A 24006-nucleotide genomic window follows, 5' to 3' on the forward strand; every position below is an offset into this window, starting at 1 on the left:
ACGGTTTAGGAAGCTACACTTGGCTTAGAGCTCCAGACGTTTGGCCTTCATGTGATTTCATTTTGCATCTGCTAAACCAAGATTACATCAGTTTGTACATCAAGGTCATTGACATAGTTTCTGCAATACACCGTTTTAATGTATGAATAACTGCCAAGAACAAGGCCAGCCACAGGGGAACGTCTCCTTGTCCAAGCGTGGTAAACATGGCACAGCGTGCTGTTGAAGGCCAGCAGCAGCAGCAGCAGCGGCAGCAGCAGCAGCAGCAGCCGTGCAGGGCCTGTGCTCTCCCGCAGCCTGTTGTTGCTCTGCACCAATCTGCTCTGCTGTTCCACATGAGTCTGCTCTCATTGCATCATGCTCCTCGGCCTGCCGCGCTCTGCTCAGCAGCTGTTTAGCGCTTTAAGGATTTAAGTCTGGTGTTAAGAAACATGTTTATGTTCCTTCCTCAATCTGAGCGGCTTTGTCATCACATCAGTAAACACCCACATGATGAGCACACACACACACACACACAGACAGACAGACACACACAAGTGCGTTTTCTTCAGTGATTCCTGAGCATCCCCACACCCACGGTCATTCTCCCACCCTTGGTCTGTGCCTCAGGTGCCGGTGTCCCTCAGTTCCAGCCCATCCTGCTGAACAGCGGCTCTCGCATCCAGCTGCTGAGCAACGGCTCCCTGCTCATCAAACACGTGCTGCAAGACGACAATGGCTTTTACCTCTGTAAGGTCAGCAACGACGTGGGAGCTGATGTCAGCAAGTCCATGTACCTCACCGTCAAAAGTAAGAGCCCTCATATGATCAGTAACAGCCGTAATAACAAGCAGTCCATGCCTGTGTCGGTGTTCTGGCTGTCACCAAGTGGGTTGAGAAGCAGGTCCAGACATCTGACGCACACTTCGCACACAGCTGCTTCAACTCACGTCTGACACATCACACAGCAGCCTCAGAGGAAGAATCTACCGTTGGAAAGTCTCAAGCCAAATGACGAAAATGAGCTTCAAATTGGACGGTTGCTGTTTGGGTTTAAGCTCCTCCTTCTAATTGTCATTGACTGAAGTACAAGCCTTCCATCCGGTTGGCAGCAGATCATCCTCCAAACTAGCCAAAGAAAAGGAGGTCTTGTCATGCTGAATGAAATATATAAAATATAATCATGCATTAACATAAAGAGCATGAAATTGCCATTACTGAGATTATAAGTTATTTGTCTACAAATAATATGCATCCTGATACTGTCACACCATTGTCATTCACAGTCACTTGGTTAGTTTTAGTTTTATTTCAATGAAATCCATGGCATGGAATAGCTTCAGTTCTTATCATGAAGATATTTTCATGCTCATTTACTGTACATCTTTGGACCTCTATTCACACACAGCAGCTCTGAGCTTCTCATTGCGGGTTAGTTTAAGACTGACCTGATCTGAGAGTCGCTCCAGCGTGATACGACACCGTTATTGATTCTTGTCCAGGGAGACAGTGCAGAAGCACAGGGATGTATTGTAAGTTGACAGGATTCTACTTTAGCTTTTCTTCGTCTGAAGTGTGTTCAGTTCTTCACTTCACAAGCAAGTCTGTGATCGTAAACATGTCAGGAGTTCTTGATTTGCCTGTGACCTGAAACATCTATGCGCAAGGACTGCATGTGTGGAAAAGTGCTGTCAGAAAAGTTCTTGAAATTGCTCATATCTGCTGGTGTGTCCCGGCTGTTGACGTGTCGGCGTAACGAAGGCCAGCAGTGGGAGAGGTTGAGAGGTGCCAGTGTGCACGGCTGTCAGAGCTGCAGCAGGCAGCGCCGAGACAAGCCTGCTCTCTGTGTTTTCATAGGTCAGTTTCATGACTGGAGCACCCTGTTGCTATGCAGCAAGTTGACCTATGGCTGCTCCAACCCGTTCTCTTCCATTTTCTACCACCCACTGAACAAACACTGGAGCAGCTCTCTTGCATTAGGAATGGTTGGAAAGATCTTCTCTCTCTGCCGGAGCTTGAAGATATGCCATATATTTTGAAAAGTCTCCTGTCCTGATCTTGTTCAGCACATGTGATGAGCATTTGTATTTGTATACAATGTCGTGGTTCAATACAGGAAGAATTTGAATACTCCATCCTTCAGCTGTCACGTTGCTCTGTAAGAAAACTAGTGGAGAATTGACTTCCTCATTTGGTGGAAGACCTTTGCCTCACATTTAAATTGGGGAATTCAGAGCATGAACTGTTGCACAGCACTAAGAGATGAGTCATTGTGACCAGTGATCCTTGATAAATCCTCCAGTCTACAAATCTACACCATCTGAAGCTCCGCTGGACCTGTGTTGACATAGATGTGCGGACCTTATTGTGCGCTTTGAGAGCGCACAGAAGCCGTTGAGGAGAGACTTTTGTCCCATTTGTTTTCAGTGAGGCATTTATTTAATGCTGTTTTCTCCTCATTTTCTTTTATTCCCCTCATTAGTTTCGCGTCCTTCTGCTTGTACTGCTCTTTATGTCATCACATTTTCTTTCACTCGCACCCCTTCAATATCAGCCGTCACTCATCAATCATCTGGTACATTTGGTGCGTTCTACTTCGGTGCATAGCATATTTGTGAGTTTGCATGCATGCTGCTGTGTGTGTGTGTGTTTGAGAAGCTGAAACTCCGGAGTGCATTTCTGCCTCATTTAAAACCGTCAATACTTCAATTAGAGGCTGACATAGGACTCAAGGGAAGAAGAGTCTGCAGGTTTCTCTGCTGTAGTCGCTTTTTCTGACCGCTGCTACCGCCAACTACCACAGAAAAAAAGTACTTAATATGTGTGTTGCTGTGTGTCGGCAACATCTTTTAGCCACAACAGTGCATGTCTACTAGTGCTGGGACAATGTGTCTTTGTCCCCATTCCATATTTCCCCCATACTTTGATTCATATCACAATTGTGATTTATGAATTTAAAAATAGATAAAAATGCACATCATGGTTTCCCACTGACATTTGGTCAAACTGTGGCTGTATGCGGCAGTTAGCAGACAGAGCTCGCATGTTGGCCCTGGCCTGCTGCGTCTCTCGTGACAGGCGTAACACTCTCACAAAGGAGGCTTCTGTCTGGCCACCTGTCCCGTCTGTCTCACCGAGTGACTTGATATGAATATATACCGCATCCGATCCATGCAGTCTGTGGTGCGCTGGTGAAGTGGCACTGGAGACCCGACTGGGCTCAGCTCCCCAACCAGGAAACGGATATGACGTCACGTCTTGCCTACTGTCGTAAGGTGAAGAAAATGTGGGGGAAAAATCCATTCTGGGCAGAAAATCAATATTTGATATTGTCATGAAAAAATGGCCATATATTTGAGAATTAATCCCCCCCCCAGTCCTTGTGTCTACCATCCCGATTGCTATAGTCCCCCATGATTTTTTTCCTTCCTGATTGGTCTTCCTGAAAATAAAATACTGGGATTTTTATATGAATGTAATTCTGTTTATTTCTTATCTTACTTCCACCTTTATCTTCCTGTCACTGTGGCTGCGCGCGTTTGGTCCCCTCTCCCATCAACCCCTCTGAGTGCTTGCGCTCTCTCTCTCTCCATGTGTGTTTTATTACCAGGCCCCTGTAATATCACTGGATATTAAAAAGTATACATCACTCCAGCAATTATGGGCCATCAAACAGAATTGGTTGAGCCGGGGGCCCTGTGAGCGCAGCACGGTGGCTGCATAGCGATGAGACGGGGATAGGAAGGAGCCACGCCTCACCTCTGGTCACTGTAGCACAGGAACCTTATTACAGATTGAAGGATAGGAGTGAATTGTGATTTCATTTTAGATACGCTTCACCTGCAACAGCAGCATGTTGGAGCCACCCAAAATATGGCGCTGAGCGCTCCACACGTAAACACCGCCCACATACTGGGGATTCATTCACTAGTTCCGGGTTTATTGGCATGTCTACGAGGAACGTAGCGTGCAGGTGTTCCTTTATCCAGCGCTGCCTTTCACTACAGCCTTGTCCACTTGCTCTGCGAAGGCCTCGGATATAAACATCGAGAATAGCAGCTCCTAAGAAGCAATAACATTTGGAGAAGGGGCTGAGGAGACTCTTAATAGGGCTCACTTAACATTCATCGTTGCCGTGCAAAATAAATCAGCGATTTCCTGGGGAAAGGGGAGCAGTGTCGGGATGAGGGAAGAACTGCAGCTTCTGCCAGGGCTACAGTTTGTACATGTCAATGTGAGGGGTTCATGGCAGCGGGAATGGAAAAACAAAAATGGTTCTGGCCGACCAGACTGGTTTTATGGAACGCGCTCCACAGAACATAACAGGAGATCCTCCCGTTCTATTTGAATTTTCAGTTTAAGGTTCTTTTTTTGGCACTGACCACATCTGATGAATATTTGATTGATTTCACGATCGATGCTGGAAAGAAGACCATAGCGAAGAGATGACTGTCAAGAGAAGTGTCAACTTTGGACTCATGCGCAAATATTATGCACGGTATATATACAAAATGGAGAAAATAGCAGCTTCTGTTCATTTAAAATTTGACTTGAGATTTTGAGAGAAATTGAGATGGAAAAAATGACATCCCTGAGACCAGAGTCAGTTTTCGAGATGGAAAATACTGTCAACAAGTGCAACATTTCTGGTGCTCCTGGCTTTGTTATTTTATCCTGATTTTGCTTTTGTTTGTTTGTTTTAATCCATCTCAGTATTATTTTGAGTATTATTATTTCTATTATTGTTTATTACTAATTGATTTATTAATATATATATATCAATACAGCGTGGCATAAAAACTGTATGTGTTCATTAGCAATGTCAACAAGAGAAACAAATCTTTGCTGTCTTCAACACACTGGAAAGGCACAGTTTTCCCTTATTTGTAAACAAGACGAGTTGCAAATCCCAATTGTACTTGATGATTTTAGCGCATGCCTATTTCTGACCGGCTGCATGTCACTTCTCCCCACGGCTCCCGGCTCATCGTGCCCCTCACTTCAGATCTGCTCACTGTGTATCTGGAGCAAAAGGCCACCGTCTGCAGTGGTACCATGTGTACATTCAGCTTGGTGTGCGTCGGCTCCGTGCATCGCGCCATGTGTCTGCGTGAGACGTCTCCTGTGTATGAATAATCCAAGTGGTCTGGCTCATCATTAAATCATGGCCGTCCTGGTGAGAGCCGGAGGAGGGACAGGGGGAGCCAGTGAGAGGGGGATCATAGTGAGCGCTGCAGGGCTACATGCTCGCTCTCTTGCCTCCGCCATGTAGTGTGGCTGAGATGTGTCATGAGCACAAGTGGACTGTGCTCTCTGTGCTGCCCACTTAGCTCCTCCAGACGCTCTGACACACACTGGGATACGCTCATACATATGCACACTCGCTGCAACGCTCTCACATTATCCGGCAGGGCGCTGACATTTAAGTGGTGACCCTCACGCATGACTCTGCTCTCACGGCAGTACAGAGGGAAGCGCTGTATTTTAAGGAACATACTCACAAAGCAAACAAATGGCATCATTTTTTTTCATTGACGTGAAGTCCTCCATGACCTGCGTAATCCCGTCTTTCACTGTCAGGTCAGCCCCAGCAGCTGCTTCACTACCATGTCATGGTCATGACCCAGATTTGGCCTCCAGGGCCAGAAAGGAATGGACATTTAGCCACAGTGTCTCAGTGTCCAACATAGTGTCCTCCATGTCTGTGCACCAGAGGACAATAGAGCATCAGAACCTGAACAGGTCTGATGGTGGCTGTGCTTCTTCCCCCCTGAAATTCACCTTTTCAGCAACAAGGTACAATTGGTGTTTTACTTTTTTTTTGAAGAGGCTAAATGAATAATGACAGAAAAGTCTCAATCTCTTTTCAGCAAGACTTTTGTGTTCCAGTGCACTCGCTCACTCTACACAGACACGTGAAACTTGGTGTAGAAGGCTAAAATCCACACTCTGCCTCCGCATCGTTCTCCCCTGAGTCGTGAAACGTCAACGTCAAAGGCAGCGGAAATGAACGACCTGTTACTCACTGGCTTCACGCTTGTAGTGAGTAACCCGTGGTTTTCAGTAGCAGACGTGCTACAGAGTCTGGGTGCGAGACACGACCAGATGAACGCTCTGGCACAGTGTTGCTAATGAGGCCTGCGTGTGTCCGTATGTGCGACTCGTGATCAAACGGGGGGAGTTCAGACGGAAGACACGGCTCACTTCTGCCCTGCATTACTTGATCCTGCCGGGGCAGGAGGTGAGCTTCTCTCTTGGTATCAAAGCAGCCGCAGGACTGCCTCGTCCCCTCTCACTAATCCCACCTGTATCTCTGGCGATCACATGGTTTACTGAGGAGAGAGAAAGTCAAATGAGAGATTTAAGGCTGCCAGCTATTGTTCCGTGCTGCTTAACTGGAGCCTGTTCTCCACACAGTTCCAGCCATGATCACGTCCTACCCAAACACCACGCTGGCCACTCAGGGGGAAGAGAAGAGGATGAGTTGCATCGCTCACGGAGAGAAGCCCATCATGGTGCGCTGGGAGAAAGAGGAGCGCATCATCAACCCTGAGACCAGCCGCTACGTCGTCACCGTCAAGGAGGTGGCGGACGAAGTCGTCTCCACGCTGGTGGTGAGTGCCATCTGTTTTGTACACCATCCAGAGCAGAACATTCCGACGGTACCGTAAGGCCCTTTAATTGAGGTGTGAAATTCAAAGCAGCTGTCCAATTTGATGCCTATTCAAACAGCGTGGAGGGTTGACAACTGCGCTGTGGAATGGGCTTCTCTTTGCCTCCCATGCTAATGGATGTCACAGGACAAGAAAATCCTACTGGGAAAGCGCCGAGCGAGCGCAGACCACCTCCATTCAGTTATCTATGTAGATCAGTACCTTTTCTGAAGCTCAGTGGCACAGTAGGTGGCACTGGTGGGCTGGTCAGGTTTTCAGGGCCCACTAGGTGGCGCCCTTACTTTAATCATGACGTCAGGGTTCATGACAGGGTTGTTCAGATCCAAGGATTTTACAGCAGAGAGTGCCATCTAGTGGGCTCTGAAAACGTTTCGGTCCCTGTCTCTCACACTGTCAACCCATCACTACCACCCACCATTCTTGAGCCAGAAATGGAGCATGTGCAGCCACCGACAGTGAGGTGTCTGGAAATGATGCGTGGATCCAGATGGTGATCAGGAACACCACCAATACTAGTCTTCAGTTTCAAGAGTACTTGGAAATGAAATTCAAATTCAGCTGTTTTTGGGTGACAGTGATCACATGACATCCATGCTCCCCAACTGTCACGTGAATCTCCCTGTTCCTCCTCTCCCTCGTTTTCTATTCAACAAAAAACCAGACTCAATGTGCCAGTGGATCTGGAGTCCATGCTGGGGCTCTAAAGTGGCTTCTGTCTGTCTGTCTGCAGATCATGCCGACGGTTCGGGAGGACTCCGGCTTCTTCTCCTGCCATGCCATCAACTCTTTTGGTGAAGACAGAGGAATCATACAGCTGACAGTGCAAGGTACCTTCCCCCGCTTCAGCTTTTTCTTTGTTTATAGGGAGAAAAACCCCATGGGAGTAGTAAAGTTTTCACTCATTTATTACTTAATTCATTCATGTATTAATTTAATTGCTGCGCAGCGCCACTCCTGCACTGTTCACTTTGCCTTAATCTCTCGCAGAGGAAATCACAGACAGTTCAGCAGACTCATCCCTCCTGTCTGACTGCTTTCCACTTCTATTTCAAGGCAACACAGTGGCTCACTCCCTGCACCTCACATGCTGCTGTGCTCTCACCTCTCCCCAGAACCTCCCGATCCCCCAGAAGTGGAGATAAGGGAGGTGAAAGATCGGACCATAGCGCTGCGCTGGACCATGGGCTTTGATGGAAACAGCCCCATCACCGGTTATGACATCGAATGCAAAAACAAATCTGGTACAAGTCACGAGCACACGAAGGATCCCAGCAGCCGGAGCCACACTGCCTCTCACCAAGTCTCTCTGCTCCCCCCAGCGTCATGGCTGTCGGCCCAAGTAACCAAAGACGTGTCACCACAGCTCAACCAGGCCACCATTATTGACCTTCACCCCTCATCCACCTACAACATCCGCATGGTCGCCAAGAACATCATCGGCAACAGCAACCCGAGCAACGAGCTCACCATCACCACGGATGAAGCAGGTTCGTCTTTCAAACTCTTACCTTTTATTCATCTGACAACAACAGCAGCAGCAACAAGAATTCTGACCTCACTCATGAAACCCACCATCATCTAAGGGGACGTTGACTTTTCTCTTCTACATCTCTGGAAACGGATCAATTCCCTCCTGTTTTGGTCCACCTCCATCAACGTTGACTTATCCCACACTGCATGTAACGATTCCCCGTGGACTCCAGAGCACATAAAACGGAACACTCGACATTATACGTCGCTAAAATAAAGTGGCAAATGCGAAATTAAATCAAGCATGTGTCATGTTTAAAGGTGGACTGATGCCATGTTGCTGTCACCCAGAGACAATGAAGCTTCTGAGGGCGCAGTAAAGCAAAAAAAAGAGCTTCTTTAACCGAGATGATTCTGAATGGTGGATGTTGTTTGCAGCTCCTGACGGCCCCCCTCAAGATGTCACGCTGGAGCCCACCTCCCCACAGAGCATCAAAGTGTCGTGGAAGGTACGGCACCAACCTCTCCTGCTCTTCCTTCTCATAATTCAGTGACTCTTTATTATTATTATTATACACGTGACATACTGACATACATTACTTATTGTGTCGTTTCCTTCATGAGAGTGGGGCCTATTCCGCCTAATGAAAAGCCTGTTTCTGTCATGTTTCTGATTGGTCAAATCGTTGTGACTCAAACGACAGAGGTAAGATGGTGGTAGGCTGCCCTCTGCTGGCGGTCACAAAGTAATCACCTCGACAGCAGCAGGCGCTCACGTGTGTGTGAGTGTTTTCCATCAGCTGTCTCCCTCTGTGATGCAGCCGCCTCACAAGCATCTGCAGAACGGCGTGATCCGAGGGTACCAGGTGGGCTTCAGGGAGTACAGCCCCGGGGGGAGCCACCAGTTCACCATCCTGAGTGTGGACTCCACTGGCGACACCATGGAGAGCATCATACTGGACGACCTCAAGAAGTTCACCCAGTACAGCGTGGTGGTCCAGGCAGCCAATCGAGCCGGGACGGGTCCATCCTCCCAGCAAGTCATCACCAAAACCCTGGAAGATGGTTGGTGCAGACTCACCTCTGTTTTCTACATTGATTGATGATAGTGTTTTGGAAAGATTCATCAGGATGACATTGGTCCATAAATCCGTTTGCCTCTCTTTGTCTGTTAGTTCCGTCTCGGCCTCCAGAAAACGTGCTGGCCGTGGCCAAGTCTCCTGAGGTCATCTCTCTGTCCTGGATGACGCTGCCTCGGGATGCTCTGAATGGAAACCTGCAGGGCTACAGGGTCATCTACTGGGCCAACCTTCCTGATGGAGGTCTGTTCTGAATTTGGTATTACCATATGTGACCGCTAGGGGGCGCTGTGATGGCATTATCTGTTAAAGTGGACCTGCTTTATTGGAGATACTTTGCTTTTCAATACTCATGCTGGTTGTTTAGTATTACTTGGTGACCGCAGGGATGTGGCTGCTCAGCCGGCCAGTGCCATTCATGATTCAAAGCTCAATACCTCGGTGTGGTCCACAAGCTGAGTGACACGAGGTGGAAGAGAGGAGAGGAAAGAGGGCAATGTCAACAGGGATGAACTCGACATGATGTTTGTGTGCATTCTGTCCTCAGAGTTGGGGGAGATTCGGAACGTGACCACCAGCCAGCCCTCTCTGGAGCTGGACGGCCTGGAGAAATACACCAACTACAGCATCCAAGTCTTGGCCTTCACCAACGCTGGCGACGGAGTCCGCAGCGAACAGATTTATGTGCGGACCAAAGAGGACGGTGCGACACATTTGTTTGTCACCTGACTTTGCAGTTCAGTGTTTGTTCGGCCGATAAAACAGCGAGGGGGATTTTGCATGAACAGAGACTGTTGTTTTGTTCTGCCTCACATGTTCGGTGCGTGTGCTTCGGCATCATTAACACTGACTCTGTCCTCGCCCAGTTCCTGGACCGCCAGCAGGGGTGAAGGCTGCTGCCTCCAGTGGCTCTGTGGTGTTCGTGTCCTGGCTGCCGCCGCTCAAACTGAACGGCATCATCCGGAAGTACATCGTCTTCTGCTCGAACATGCATCCGATGGTAATAGTGTTTATATACCAGGAGACTCCAAGCCCTTTCATAAGCTCCTGCATGTGGTCTCCACACCCTGGTTACACAGTGTTACATTGATGGCTCTGCCTTGCTCTGCTTTTACAGGTCATGAGTGAGTTTGAGGCGTCTCCTGACATGTATTTCTATCGGATACCGAACCTGGCTCGCAACAGACAGTACAGCATCTGGGTGGTGGCGGTGACTGCTGCTGGCCATGGCAACAACAGTGAGAAGATCGTAGTGGAGCCGCTGGCCAAAGGTAGAAGATGGTGAAGTCACCGGAAATGGATTGTTTCAAGCTGTCAACTCTTTTCAGCCCCTGCCAGAATTCTAACCTTCAACGGGACCGTGACCACCCCCTGGATGAAAGACATCGTCTTACCCTGCAAAGCTGTCGGAGACCCACCTCCTACCATCAAGTGGCTGAAGGGAAAGTAAGTTTGCCACCTCACACTGTCCGACGGTTTCTCACCTGCTGCTGTTGTCCAGCACCAACGGGACACCCACCCCGGTCCTGGTGGACGGACGGCGCAGCGTGCACGCCAACGGCAGCTTCATCATCCGAACCGTGAAAGCTGAGGACTCTGGGAACTACAGCTGTGTGGCCAATAACAACTGGGGATCTGATGAGATCACCCTGAATCTGCAGGTTCAAGGTCAGTGTGCTGACCCGCCACGGCATCCTCAATAATCAGTGCACATCTTGATGTGATGGGCTGACGATGTTTGATGGAAGGACGACGTTATTTTTCGGTTCTGTGAATGAGATGAAGCTTCGTGGTTTCTCACATCCTAAGGCTTTGGAGCAGAGAGTCACCCACAGCCTGCACTGTGCAAAAATATATATGACGGAGACTGCTGGCCTTATATTTCTGACCCTTACAATAGTGATAACGCCGCTATGATTTGTCTAGTCCCACCAGACCAGCCTCGCCTCACTGTTACCAAGACCACCACCACATCAATCACGTTGTCATGGATACCGGGAGACAACGGAGGCAGCTCCATCAGAGGTGAGGTCCACACACGGAGCACGGGAACCCTCAAATTTGGTGTCACTTTGAATCACTTCAGATGCTTGATCCTGTGACTCGGGTGAAAAATGGGAGGGTCTGATCACAAACGAGGCCCGTGGGCCAGGCTGTCCGTGGCCTGGCCAACGTTTACCCTGTTATTTTTCTCCTTCAATATTCCCATCAGCGTACAGTGTGTGATTTTGTATAAAATAAGGATTTATTATCTGCAGCTAATCATATCTCACATGAGCTGGGGTTAGGTTTAGGGTTGCATGCAGAAGTGGGCTGCAGACATGACAAATAGGGCTCATGGAACTGGATCACTGCCCACTGCTCCCGTAAAGCGCCGCCTCCCACTGGCAGCTCTGACGCCTCCTCCACCCTCCGTGCCTAATAGATGCACCTCCTTTCAGGATACATCTTGCAGTACTCTGAGGACAACAGTGAGCAGTGGGGTAGTTTTCCCATCAGCCCCAGTGAACGGTCGTATCGCCTGGAGAACCTCAAGTGTGGCACCTGGTACAAATTCACCCTGACGGCCCAGAATGCAGTTGGGCCAGGACGCATCAGTGAGATCATCGAAGCTAAAACCCATGGGAAAGGTAGGAGGAGCTTTTCTTTGGGGGGTGGGAGGGGTCATGATGCAGGTGGTCAGGGGCTTCTGAGCTGTTTGTTTCAATGTCATTTACAAGAAAGTGTTTGTCTTGTCAAAAGGCAGCAGTTTCCCCATCTGTGCATCTGATCCCCAGAGCCCCAGTTTGCCAAAGAACACGAACTCTTCACCAGCATCAACTCCACCAGGGCCAGACTCAACCTGGTTGGCTGGAACAACGGTGGCTGTCCAATCACCTCCTTCGTTCTGGAGTACCGGTCGGTGGATTCGCCCACGTGGACCACGGCGCAGCGCACCTCGCTGACTAAGAGCTACATCCTGTACGACTTGCTGGAGGCGACGTGGTACGAGCTGCAGATGAAGGTCACCAACAGCGCCGGCTCTGCAGAGAAGAAGATCACCTTTGCCACTCTGAACGCTGACGGAAGTGAGTTTCAAAAGTCAGAGGTCACCACTCACCACAGTGTTTCCTGTGACAAACAATGATAACTCAACAACAATAAGTCAAGTTATCGTGCTGCGTCAGACAGAGGAGACGTCTGAGAACCAGACTGAAACAGTGAGAAGAAGTGAATGTGTAGCAGGGAAAGTGGGGAGTGGCTCACGGCTGGACATGTAGCACGCATGAGACCACTGTAGCCGTGTGTGTTTGTCTGACTCACTAGATTCTGCAGTCTGGGAGTGACGGCGAGACCTGTTGAGTGAGTGAGTCACTGACATAAAAAGTGTTTGCCGCTCTAATTCTCCTCTAATTCCAGGCGCTTATGGAAGTCAAGTGGATTTGAAGCTGTCACGTCCTTTATAGTGTGGAACAATCCCAGTTGACGCTGTGCTTGTCAATCACATTTTCTTGCAGGCACCATCGCCCCCCTGCTGAAGAGCGGAGACCCCATCTCAGACAACATGTCAGGCAGCGGCGGCCTGAAGATGGTGGTCACCATCACCTCCATTCTGGTGGTGGCTGTTCTGGTCTTTATCATGCTCATGGTGCTCAAGAGGAGAAGAAGAGAGCAGAGGCTGAAGCGGCTGCGAGGTGGGCAGAGATCGCGTGCCTCCTTTTTACTGACATCTCTCTGCACTTCCCATCAGCCTCCTCTGCATCTTGCACACCTGCCTTCATGTCCTGATTCACCACATCATGAGTTTGATTCCCCTGGCATCTCCACCTACTACTTTCTTCAAGTTAGGGCCTCCCGGACCAAACGTCTCCAATGACTCCTCCTTCTTGGCCACCCCCAAGACAAACCTTTCTCATCAGGCTGGGACACTTTACACTCTCCTCCAGTCAGACTCACTGATGGAGGTGGAGGCTGAAACAAGCAGCGCCAGACTGACAGTCAACTGCTGCACCACCCCAGACCCTCAGAGGACCCGCTTACATCCCCCTGCCACCTCAGGCTCATGTCACGTGGCAATGACTAACACTAACAACAGTCCCACCAGTCTTACTACAAGTCCCACAATGCACCATGACATACCAGTGAGCACGCTGACTCCTGTTTTGCTGTGTGATTTGTGGTGTTCTGGGCTCAGGGTTAGACTGAGGGCAGCCTCTTGTCCGTCACTTGCCCGTGTGGATATGATCAGGTTCACGTGCTGATTTTTTCCTTCTGTTTTATCCTTGATTTTCCATGAATCATTGCCATTTCATTTATTCTCCCACATCATGGTGGTTTTCATGGTGACATCACGGCCTATAGTAATCATAATAATGCATGATAAGACACCGTCCTCTGTTCAAATGAAGGAATGTCACTGTTCAGCTGAGCAGACACTGAAGGTATTTCTTGTGTTTATCTGTGTCTTTCGTGGTGCTACCGGGCGTTTTGCTGACTCAACAGATGCCAAAAGCCTGGCAGAGATGCTGATGAGGTGAGTGATCCCTGTTTGAATTCACACTAGCTGCCTCGCTGTAAGTAGTGGACTTAAATCCGAGTGGAGGCTACAGCTTCAGGGAGCTAGTCAGTGAAAGTCACCCGCAGGATGTGCTGGCCTTTTGCCTCGCTACTCCATGTTGCATTGCATTAGCCATCAGGCGATGAAGGACTGACTTGTGTTTCCATGCTGAATCTCTGCAGTAAAAACACACGGACCCCCGACACGGTCAACAAGCAGCAGCAGACTTTGAGGATGCACATTGACATCCCCAGAGCTCAGCTGCTGATCGAGGAGAGGGACACCATGGAGACAATCGGTAGCTCCAACCCTCCAAACCTGGCAGCTCCTCTGCTTGTTCTTCCTCCTCCTCACTTGCGCTTGCTTCTTCCAGATGACCGTTCCACAGTGCTGCTGACAGACAATGACTTTGGAGAGACCAATAAGCAGAAGTCTTCGACGGTGACTCACACGGTCCACTACCAGTCTCTGTCCCAGGCGACTGGACCGCTGGTGGACGTGTCTGATGCCAGGCCTGGAACCAGTGAGTCGCACCACCGTCAGTGCCCAAACTTTCTTTCCTTCTCTACTCACATGATCACCGTCACGTCATCTCCTGTGGCTGAGAGAAGCTTGCCTCACCACTGAAGCCACACACGCGGAAGAAAAACACTGGCCGCTGATAAGATGCTCACGTCCCAGGAAAACCTGAGCTCACCGCTACAAATTTGAGACTTTAACAGTAATGTTCAGCATCAAAGTGCTTTGTTAGCTAGTGGAATGATCTGTCATGCACTGAGATATGTCTTCAACCAAGATGGCTCGGAACTAGGAAGAAGGATTGTATGGTGAAGGTGTGTCACCTAGCTAAAAGCTCCACGGACTTCAAATAATTCTCCATGACAGATACTTGAAATTAGCCTGAAAGTCAGCTTCAAATCTAGATTTCTTAAAATGGGTCTCTGAATCGAGACTAGAAACAAGATAATGAATACCAAAATTTAGGAATTTAGGGGTCATTTCTTGATATTACCTTGGGTAAACTAAAGTAAACCTGCAGCAAACCTCCTCCACGTCGAACAGCAGAAACAAGAAACCTGTGCTTGAAACAAGATCAGTTATCGCACACGTCTCTTTTATCTCGTGAAGAGAATCTTCTACTGTATTGTAGTCATAGTTCCAGTTCTGTTCTGCCTTTATGAACTCTGTCGCTGTCGCTCGGTGGTGAGGCAAGTTGTGCGTCATTTCATCTGCCTGCCTGCCTGTCTGTCTGTCTGCCTGTCTGTCTGCCTGTCTCTGTCTGTCTGTCTGCCTGTCTGTCTGCCTGTCTCTGTCTGTCTGTCTGCCTGTCTGTCTGTCTGTCTGTCGGTCTGCCTGTCTCTGTCTGTCTGTCTGCCTGTCTCTGTCTGTCTGTCTGTCTGTCTGTCTGCCTGTCTGTCTGCCTGTCTGTCTGCCTGTCTCTGTCTGTCTGTCTGCCTGTCTGCCTGTCTCTGTCTGTCTGTCTGCCTGTCTCTGTCTGCCTGTCTGTCTGTCTGTCTGCCTGTCTGTCTGCCTGTCTCTGTCTGCCTGTCTGGCTGTCTGTCTGTCTGCCTGCTTTGTAAATCCCAGCATTGTTGGTTCAGTTTTCCGGTGTCATGATGCTGGTGTTGTGCACCGTCTCTCTCGAAGTAGATCCCACTGCCAGACGCACTGCCAAAGCAGGTCCTGCCGCGGCACGAAGCCGCTACGCCAGTCAGTGGACGCTGAACCGACCGCATCCCACCAGCTCCTCGCACACCCTGACCAGCGACTGGAGGCTTCCCACGCCTCGGGCCACCGGCTCCGTGGACAAGGAGAGCGACAGCTACAGCGTCAGCCCTTCCCAGGACACAGGTCAGAGCCGCGGCAGGACGGCGCAGCAGACGTGGCGCCAGCCTCCACAAACACTGGGCCTCTCCTCCTCAGATCGGGCGCGCAGCAGCATGGTGTCCACTGAGAGCGCCTCCTCCACCTACGAGGAGCTGGCCCGAGCCTACGAGCACGCCAAGATGGAGGAGCAGCTCCGGCACGCCAAGTTCACCATCACCGAGTGCTTCATCTCAGACACCTCCTCCGAGCAGATGACGGCGGGGACCAACGACTACACCGACAGCCTGACCTCCAGCACGCCGTCCGAGTCGGGCATCTGCCGCTTCACCGCGTCGCCGCCCAAGCCTCAGGACGTCAGCCGCGTCATGAACATGGCCGTGCCCAAGGCACACAGACCTGGTAAGGCCCCGGGTCTGAGCTGTTGGCTTCTTTCACCAGATGTTCACCTTAGATGTTAGAGGCTCTCAGCTCAGGAAGCTGAGGACAGCAGCGTCTTCAGGTGGAAAGGGCTCTGCTGCCACCTGCAGCTCAGATGGGGGACTCACTAGAGCCCAAGGGCAAGTGAGACACGCGTTTGTGTCATGGTTCAGACAGGTCTGCTTATCAGATCCTCGTCTGAATCATCATCATCATCAGAGATGTGTCTCTGTGCTTTCTCCTGTGCTGATCAATAATCAGAACCAGAACCAGCTTTATTGCCATGGGGAAGTGCTTTGGAATAACATGCAGTCAAAAACAGAATCACAGAAACAACTCATGAATAAACAACCCACAAACAACAAGGGCTGATCACAAGTTCATCAGTCTGACGGCCGCGGGGAAGAAGCTGTTCCTGTGACGGGAGGTTCTCCTGCCAGAGGGAAGAGGAACAAACAGTCCATGAGCAGGGTGAGAAGGCTCGAAGGCTCTGATCCCACCTGCCCGTCTCTGGGTCCTGGGGTCATGCAGGTCCTGAAGAGGCGTCTTCAGTGTGACACACGGTGTAGTGCAGTGTTCTTCAACCTCTCTCCAGCCACGGCAGCCTTGGTTCACACCACCAAAGGAACCTGGGCTAAAGCTCACTGGTGCTTCAAGCCCTATAGAAAGTCCCTGTTCACTGGTGAAACACTGCAGCTCCTGACACTGGCTTGTTCTGTTGCCAGGCTGTTTGCACAGACACATGGCAGAAGATGTCTTGTCTTCCCATGTGTCCAGAAAGAGGCGGCAAAATAGATCATGGTTCATTGATGTGTTGACTGACTTGAAATCACTGTTTGAATGGGATCACTTCTCTTTTGCATGGTGTGACTGTAGTTTCCAGACAAATCCTTGGCTTCTTTGCCTGAACTTGCTTCATAACAACAATGATTCTTTCTCTCTTCACATTTCTCTTGTTGTGCACTTAGTTTCTGCCCAACTTTGAAAGCACAGAGCAAACGTTGACAGTCCGTGAGCATCAGTGAAGTTTGGAAGCGAGACAGGTCACGTTAGCTCTGCAGCGAGGACGCGCTCACGCCGCCCCGGGTCTGCGAGTCTAAACCTGTGCCTGTTTCTGCCCACTAGGGGGAGAGCTGGTCCACCTGCCGCCTTACCTTCGCATGGACTTCCTCTTGAATCGTGGCGTTCCGCTCGCAGCCCGAGGGGCAGGCGTCAGCAGCGGAGCCAGCGGAGGAGCAGGGAGCGGCGCCGGTGCTACGGGAGAGACGCGAGGAGGCGGCGCGGGAGGGGCCATGGGTCAGACCTGCCTGGAACCACAGAGGAGCCGCACCCTCAAGCGGCCTCCTCCCATGGAACCCACCCCAATGGAAGTGCCCTCGCCCCGGGAGGTGCAGCAGTGGCAGCCCGGGACTGCCGCCACACTCCCCCACAGGGACGTGCGGGAGCGGGGGGAGGCCCGGGGCGAGGCCCGGGGGGAGGTGCGGGCAGAAGCCTCCTCCTCGGGAGACCTGGCCCAAGCACAGGCTGCCAAGCTCAGCACCTCCCAGGAGTCGCTGCTGGACTCCAGAGGACACCTGAAACAAAGCAACAACCCCTACGCCAAGTCCTACACGCTGGTATAACAGCGCCTGGCCAGGCGGGGGCGCCGCAGAGCTGTGCTGTACATAGAGCCCGGAAGTGGATGCTTTTCTTTGACTCTCTTTCTCTCGCTCTTCTCTGTTGCTATCACTTTTCAGTCTCTCACAGTTTTTATTTTCTACTCGAGTATTCTTTTATTCTAAAGTGACGACATATAAGGATTGCCAAAATGATTTATTTAACATTTGAGAAAGAGTTAAAAAAAAGTACTATGGAATTTATATCAAGGACAATTATAGTCATGATTATTACTATTGTTAATATATAAAAAAGAAAACGTCTAAAAACAAGGCGGGAGAGGGAGGAAGCCTCGGCTGGGAGAATGGTGTTTTTCTTAAGTTATTTTGATTTCCATGGTGGACGTGTGATGAAGTCTGTGATGGGGTCGTGGAGGTGAGGCGACCTTTGACCCTGCACTCACGCAGTCAGAGACCATAGACGGGAATGGCTGGAGACCCGAAAGAGAATTTTGTCACACTATGAAATGATACAATGTGAATATATATATATAAAGAGATCACTTTTATTTGTGGATATTACGGGGGAAATGATTTGGTTAATAAAGTCCTTAGTCATGTTTGCACACACCCGACTGACGAGTCCTGACTTCATCCAATGACATGACATCCGAAGTCACGTTTGTCACACTGGACTCTGTGTAATAACGACGATATTCATCTGTTTCTTGACGTGCCATGCGCCTGGTCCACGCCGCTGCAGACAGATGGGCTCGTGCGCCGGAGGCGGTGGGTGTCGGATCCCAGGTACTTTATTGAATTCAACGTTGAAAGTCAAAATGTGACTGTGACCAGCAGGTGGCGCTCCAGCTGCTGGCAGAGCGCAGGACGGAAACAGGGAGTGAACCCAAGAGGAGGAACAGAGGTCGCGACCCGGCGCAGGAGGCCTGACCGGTGGACAGGCTGAGCTCACCATGTGAATCAAGTGGGTCAGGTCTGCTGGCCGAGGACTCATGCAGACTAGACCGAGGCGGCAGAGGAGGGAGGCCACGAGAGTGAGACCCCCTCCCACTGGTGATCAAGTGCCGAGGCTGTGGAGGAAGCCGGTTGCTCTTCTCCAACTTGACCTGGACGGATCCTCTCAGCATGAGCTTCATTTCACTGCTCAGCACCAGCATCTCCAACTGAGGAGCAGCGTCTGGAAGCTGGAGAGGACCAGCCTCATCCCAGCAGGCGAGGACCTGTCACGCCTGCGCAGTTGAGGCTGGAGCAGGGAGCAGCGCTGGGGTTACCTGGCTCCAGTGAGTCTGAAGAAAAGATGACGTCCCGACAAATCACACTGAAGCGAGGACTATCCTCCCCGGGTCACATGACCGGAGGTGACCTGGGGAAGACAGTCAGAGGCCGAAACACATTTACCAACTTTTGAAACTTTTACGACTTTTCAAACACATTTACCAGCTGCTTCAGCAAACTACGTTTGTAAGCATATTTCCGAGTTTGAACAGTTTGCAAAACATCTTTAGTGAGTGGACTCCCGATGGTGACTGGTACGAGTGGAAGGCTCCAGAAAGCACTTCCAGATCAGGTTTTTAGGTTCCCTCCATCTCCGTTCAATTCTTCGGAAAATGTGTTTTCAGAGTTTGTAAATTGGTAACACATTTTCAAACTCTGAAAAGACGTGTACCAACTCAGGAAAATCTCTGTTTGCTGAAGACGCGTGTCAGTTAGTTCCCAGAGTTTGGGACTGAACTGATGGAGTTTGATGATGAAAACCTGCTGAGTCATGCCTTCTGTGGTTCACCATGTGAGCAGGAAGTAGAGCAGAGCAGAAGTGAGCGACGGCGTCAGGAAATTCCCCCGCTGCAGTGAGTCACAGCCACTTCACCGCTGTCCAAACAAGCATGTTCTGCCCAAAATACCAGTCAGCAGATCCTCAGCCCTGTCAGACGCATGAGGTGCAGGAAAAAGAAAAACATCTTCCTCATTTCCTCTGAACATGTGCAGTCACTGAGTCTGTGAGCTGAAGCACGGTCCCTCACCTGGAGTCCCTCACCTCACCTCAGTCCCTCAGGTGAGGTGAGGTGAGGTGAGGGACTCCTCCTCCTCTCCTCTCCTCTCCTCTCCTCTCCTCTCCTCTCCTCTCCTCTCCTCCTCTCCTCTCCTCCTCTCCTCTCCTCTTCCTCTCCTCCTCTCCTCTCCTCTCCTCCTCTCCTCTCCTCTCCTCTCCTCTCCTCTCCTCTCCTCTCCTCCACTCTTCCTCCTCCTCCTCCTCTCCTCCTCTTCCTTCTCTCCTCTCCTCTCCTCTCCTCTCCTCTCCTCTCCTCTCCTCCTTCTCTCCTCTCCTCTCCTCCTCCTCTCCTCCTCTCCTCTCCTCTCCTCTCCTCTCCTCCTCCTCTCCTCTCCTCTCCTCTCCTCTCCTCCTCTTCCTTCTCTCCTCTCCTCTCCTCTCCTCTCCTCCTCCACTCCTCTCCTCTCCTCTCCTCCCCTCTTCCTCCTCCTCTCCTCCTCTTCCTTCTCTCCTCTCCTCTCCTCTCCTCTCCTCTCCTCTCCTCTCCTCTCCTCTCTTCTTTCCCTCTCAGACTGGGAGGAAGCGGACGACAGACGGAGACAGGTCGGCACCTGTCCTGGCTCCGGCTAACAACAGGTCACCTGTGTATTTGTCTGACTGTTTGGAATGATAATGCCGGGCTTGATCGCGGCCGTGCGGGGGGGGCTTCAGGGTGCTGGACCCAGGGGACAGGTAGGGGTCAGCCTGCGGAGGGGGGCCACCACCCCTGACCCCTGTGGGGACCCTGGCAGCGGAGGGAAGGCCGGTCAGGTTTGCTGAGGACGTCTGGAGCCACAGACAGTGCAGTTTTCCAGGTAGCAGCACATTCTTGGTGGCAGTAGGGGAAGTGGCGAGGGGCTTTCACATGACTCACCGGGAGCAGAGCCACTATAAATACCCCAGACAGGGACCGGTCTGCACACCACGACGACATGATCCTGTGGCTGCTCCTGCCTCTGGCCTCCCAGGTGGCGGCTCTGCCGCTGCACTCTGACTCCAAGTGGCTGTTAGCGGACGTGAGGCTGCGTCTCTCTCTCTCTCTCTCTGCTGCGTGTGTTGGGCCGTGCTCTCACCTCCTCTCCTCATCTCTCACACAGAAATACCTGCGGCGCTACTACGGTCTGGCAGCCGGGCTCCAGCTGCGACAGAGGCCCTCCGCCACCTTCCAGTCCAAGCTCAAGGACATGCAGAGGTTCTTCCAGCTGCAGGTGAGTCCCGCGTGGAGGAGTCAGTGTCTGGTGTGGAGTGGTGTCCGTCACCTGGCTGCTGCGCAGGTCACCGGCCGCCTGGACCCCAGCACGCTGGCGCTGATGCAGCAGCCACGATGTGGCGTCCCAGACCTCGGAGAGTACAACCACTTCCCCCGGAGCCTCAAGTGGCAGAACACCAACGTCACCTTCAGGTCACTTCATCACACCACACAACATAGATTTGAATCCTGTAATGAAGTGTCGGCTTCAGGAACATGGCATCACCAGTGATGAACACGCTCAGAGAAGCTGATGCTCAGCTGGAAGAACATGAGGTGTCTTTCTTCAAAGTCAACCTTGCGTGGTCAACAGAATCCTGAACTACACACCGGACCTGGAGCAGGCGGAGGTGGACAGCGCCATCCGCCGGGCGCTGGCCGTCTGGTCCCGGGTGACCCCGCTGAGGTTCAGGAAGCTGCACCGGGGCACGGCCGACATCATGATCAGCTTCGGCGCCAACGGTACGTCAGGCTTGCTGGCTGGAAACAGGTCTGGCAGCAGATCTCACCGTCTGCCTTCTGACTGAAGAACACGGAGATCACAACCCCTTTGACGGACCCAACGGCTTGCTGGCTCACGCCTACCCCCCGGGTCCAGGCCTCGGCGGCGACACCCACTTCGACGAGGACGAGCAGTGGAGCCAAGACTCCACAGGTAGCGTGTCCCCAACCTCAGCACCGAGCAGCAGCCGACACGACTCGCTGTCCGCAGGCTACAACCTCTTCATCGTGGCGGCCCACGAGTTGGGCCACGCCCTGGGAATGTCCCACTCCTCAGACCCGGGCGCCCTGATGTACCCGGTCTACTCCTACACCAAAGGTTACCCGCTGTCCGAGGACGACATCCACGGCATCCAGGCGCTCTACGGTAAAACGCTGGAACCCCACTAAACCTTCTGTGGCTTATGGCGTCATTCACCGGATCGCACCGCAGTTCAGCCAGGAATGAACAATACTTGCTGCCATCTGCAGGTTGAACGTGGCCACTGCAGTGATAATCTAAAAAGTGACATCCTCAAAATTCTTCTCTCAACGGCAAAATACTGAAAAAGAACAAGCGGAACCTTGAATATGAACCTTGATATTTTATGATTCTAAGGTCTGAGAAGGGTCAAGTGGTGGTTATTGTGTTGAAGTGTCCAGATTCCACCATATCCATGTCGTCTTGTGATTCTGAACTGCAGGCCCAAACCCCAACCACAGGAAAGTGAAACCCAAACCCGACGCACCCAACAAATGTGACCCCGAGTTGAGTTTTGACGCTGCGACTGAGCTCAGAGGAGAAACCATCATCTTTAAAGACAGGTCCAGTGTGACTGATCATTTCCTGCTGGGAATGCCTCCCTGAATGATGTGGACCTCATTTTCCCCTCACTGGTGACGCAGGTTCTACTGGCGTCTTCATCCCCAGATGCCAGAAGCCGAGCAGACACTCATCAAGTCCACCTGGCCGTCCCTCCCCAACAAGGTGGATGCAGCATATGAGAACCCAGAGAAGGACCTGGTCATCATCTTCAGCGGTGAGTCCTGATCACCTCTCACCACGGCCGCCTCAGAACTCACCGGGCCTCTGGGTCCCGACAGGGATTCGAATGTGGGCCTTGAACGGTTACAGCCTGGTGGAGGGTTACCCCAAGTACATCCACAAGCTCGGACTTCCCAAGTCGGTCAGGGAGGTGGACGCTGCTGTGCACATCAGGGACACTGGGAAGACGCTCCTCTTTGCCGAGGAAGACTACTGGAGGTAGGAGATGGTCAATGATCTCGCTCACTTTTATTCCAATCTTCTGTATTTTCACTGACATTCACACATGAAGTGGCGGGTGACTGGATGTCCTTCATTTGTGTGAATACACTTGAAAATTCAGCTGACAATGGACCTCAGGGCGCTGAGCAAACCTGCTCAGAAATCCAGAGATCAATGGAAGGCAGGAGAGTCAAATACCGCAGAGGAAGGGACTCAGACCAATACAGAGTGATGCGAGAACTGATGGCTTGATGCTCCTCAGCTACGATGAGGCCACAGGCACCATGGACAGCGGCTTCCCCAGATCCATCGAGAAGGATTTCCCAGGAATGGAAGACGAAGTTGACGCCGCTGTGTATCACTACGGTAGATTTAGAACAACACGACGTCAAAAAGCTCATGTGGGCTTTTGTAACCTTTTGATTTCCCCAGGCTACTTGTATTTCTTCAACGAGCATCTGCAGTACGAGTACAGCTACAACTCACGGAAGGTCACGCGCATCCTGAGGGCCAACTCCATGCTCAACTGCTGAGGGAGCAAGGCACCAGTGTGGATCAGTCTCCAGAATGTTCTGTCAGGATGTCCCGCAGAAGTCCAGTAACTTATTTATTTATCGTTTATGTTTCAGTCTCTGGTTTATTGGATGTGACATTAAACCAAACCAAACCAACCATCATTAAAGAGCACTGCAGATTTGAGCCTGGTATTTATTCCTCTCTGGAGGAGAAGATGATGTGGTGGTCCAGACGGGGCCCGGGGGTGTTGTTAGTGATGCCAGACTCAACATGTCTTTCTCTCTCTGACTTGTGGAAGTGCGAGTGTCAGCTGGGAAACTCCAAGACCCAGGAATACACAGTGAGGAGAGTTGAATGGAACGTCTGGAGACCGTGAGCCGAGGCTTCGTCTGGTCAGCCTGAAAATACTTTGCTTTTCTTTGTCAGGACTCTATTATGTGAGTACAGACTGATTCCAATTGAAAAAGATCATTAATATCAGTGAAAATAAAGGTAAAGGTGAAAAATATTCTTCAGTTTCAGTATTACAAGGTCTAAATCAGCCTGTATTTACCGCCTAAAAGTCCTTCGACGCCTGAGCTTAAGCGTCTGAAAAAGTTTCAGACTCACTTTTAGACTTTGTCTTTTAGATGATCAGTGGGAAGAATCAGACGGGAATCTGTTGAGTGTCTTCATCATGATCTATTCCATTGTCTCTCACACGGTGGAGACACGTCAGTGTGTTGCAGAGAGTTGAGCGCCTGCACTCGTTCCCCAGTAGAGGGCGCAGTTGTGTTTAAAAATGGAGTCTCAATAAAAGAATCCGTCAGAATAGAGACATCTGTTTTGTGTGATGAAGTATTTTGTCAATGTTCAAGCGAAGTATT

General features: G+C 50.9%; 2 protein-coding genes across 6 annotated transcripts in view; both read left to right on the forward strand.

Annotated features, from left to right (window-relative positions):
• Positions 1–19609, forward strand: part of dscamb (Down syndrome cell adhesion molecule b) — a 75817-nt gene extending 56208 nt beyond the window's left edge. The window contains exons 11-33 of one of the 5 annotated variants that reach the window (XM_053872309.1): positions 610–789; positions 6397–6593; positions 7384–7480; positions 7766–7894; positions 7973–8140; positions 8562–8632; positions 8945–9188; positions 9299–9445; positions 9750–9905; positions 10069–10208; positions 10320–10473; positions 10531–10648; positions 10704–10870; positions 11129–11227; positions 11644–11832; positions 11980–12270; positions 12700–12876; positions 13685–13715; positions 13922–14037; positions 14113–14277; positions 15390–15590; positions 15663–15965; positions 17109–19609. In XM_053872309.1, the coding sequence (XP_053728284.1) occupies positions 610–789; positions 6397–6593; positions 7384–7480; positions 7766–7894; positions 7973–8140; positions 8562–8632; positions 8945–9188; positions 9299–9445; positions 9750–9905; positions 10069–10208; positions 10320–10473; positions 10531–10648; positions 10704–10870; positions 11129–11227; positions 11644–11832; positions 11980–12270; positions 12700–12876; positions 13685–13715; positions 13922–14037; positions 14113–14277; positions 15390–15590; positions 15663–15965; positions 17109–17605 (4037 nt within the window). In that variant the 3' untranslated portion in view covers positions 17606–19609. Of the gene's footprint in view, positions 1–609; positions 790–6396; positions 6594–7383; positions 7481–7765; positions 7895–7972; positions 8141–8561; positions 8633–8944; positions 9189–9298; positions 9446–9749; positions 9906–10068; positions 10209–10319; positions 10474–10530; positions 10649–10703; positions 10871–11128; positions 11228–11643; positions 11833–11979; positions 12271–12699; positions 12877–13684; positions 13716–13921; positions 14038–14112; positions 14278–15386; positions 15591–15662; positions 15966–17108 lie in introns of all 5 variants that reach the window. The other 4 variants (XM_053872311.1, XM_053872312.1, XM_053872310.1 and 1 more) reach the window with 4 other exon arrangements.
• An 827-nt stretch (positions 19610–20436) lies between these two features.
• On the forward strand, positions 20437–23428 carry LOC128764059 (collagenase 3-like). Its single transcript, XM_053873484.1, has 11 exons — positions 20437–20644; positions 20726–20836; positions 20903–21030; positions 21191–21339; positions 21407–21532; positions 21590–21745; positions 22062–22182; positions 22264–22397; positions 22462–22621; positions 22887–22990; positions 23057–23428. The coding sequence occupies exons 1-11, from the start codon at positions 20561–20563 to the stop codon at positions 23155–23157; spliced, it is 1374 nt and encodes a 457-aa protein (XP_053729459.1). The 5' UTR covers positions 20437–20560; the 3' UTR covers positions 23158–23428.
• Positions 23429–24006: the final 578 nt, after the last annotated feature.

The sequence above is a fragment of the Synchiropus splendidus genome, chromosome 8 (genome assembly GCF_027744825.2).
Source record: "Synchiropus splendidus isolate RoL2022-P1 chromosome 8, RoL_Sspl_1.0, whole genome shotgun sequence".
Classification (NCBI taxonomy): Eukaryota; Metazoa; Chordata; class Actinopteri; order Syngnathiformes; family Callionymidae; genus Synchiropus; species Synchiropus splendidus.

Bases quoted from the DNA above. Each gene is read 5' to 3' on its own strand.
- LOC128764059 (XM_053873484.1), top strand. From the start codon at position 20,561: ATGATCCTGTGGCTGCTCCTGCCTCTGGCCTCCCAGGTGGCGGCTCTG. The intron at 22,183-22,263 runs GTCCAGTGTGAC...CTGGTGACGCAG, and splicing joins ACCATCATCTTTAAAGACAG to GTTCTACTGGCGTCTTCATC. The intron at 22,398-22,461 runs GTGAGTCCTGAT...GGGTCCCGACAG, and splicing joins CCTGGTCATCATCTTCAGCG to GGATTCGAATGTGGGCCTTG.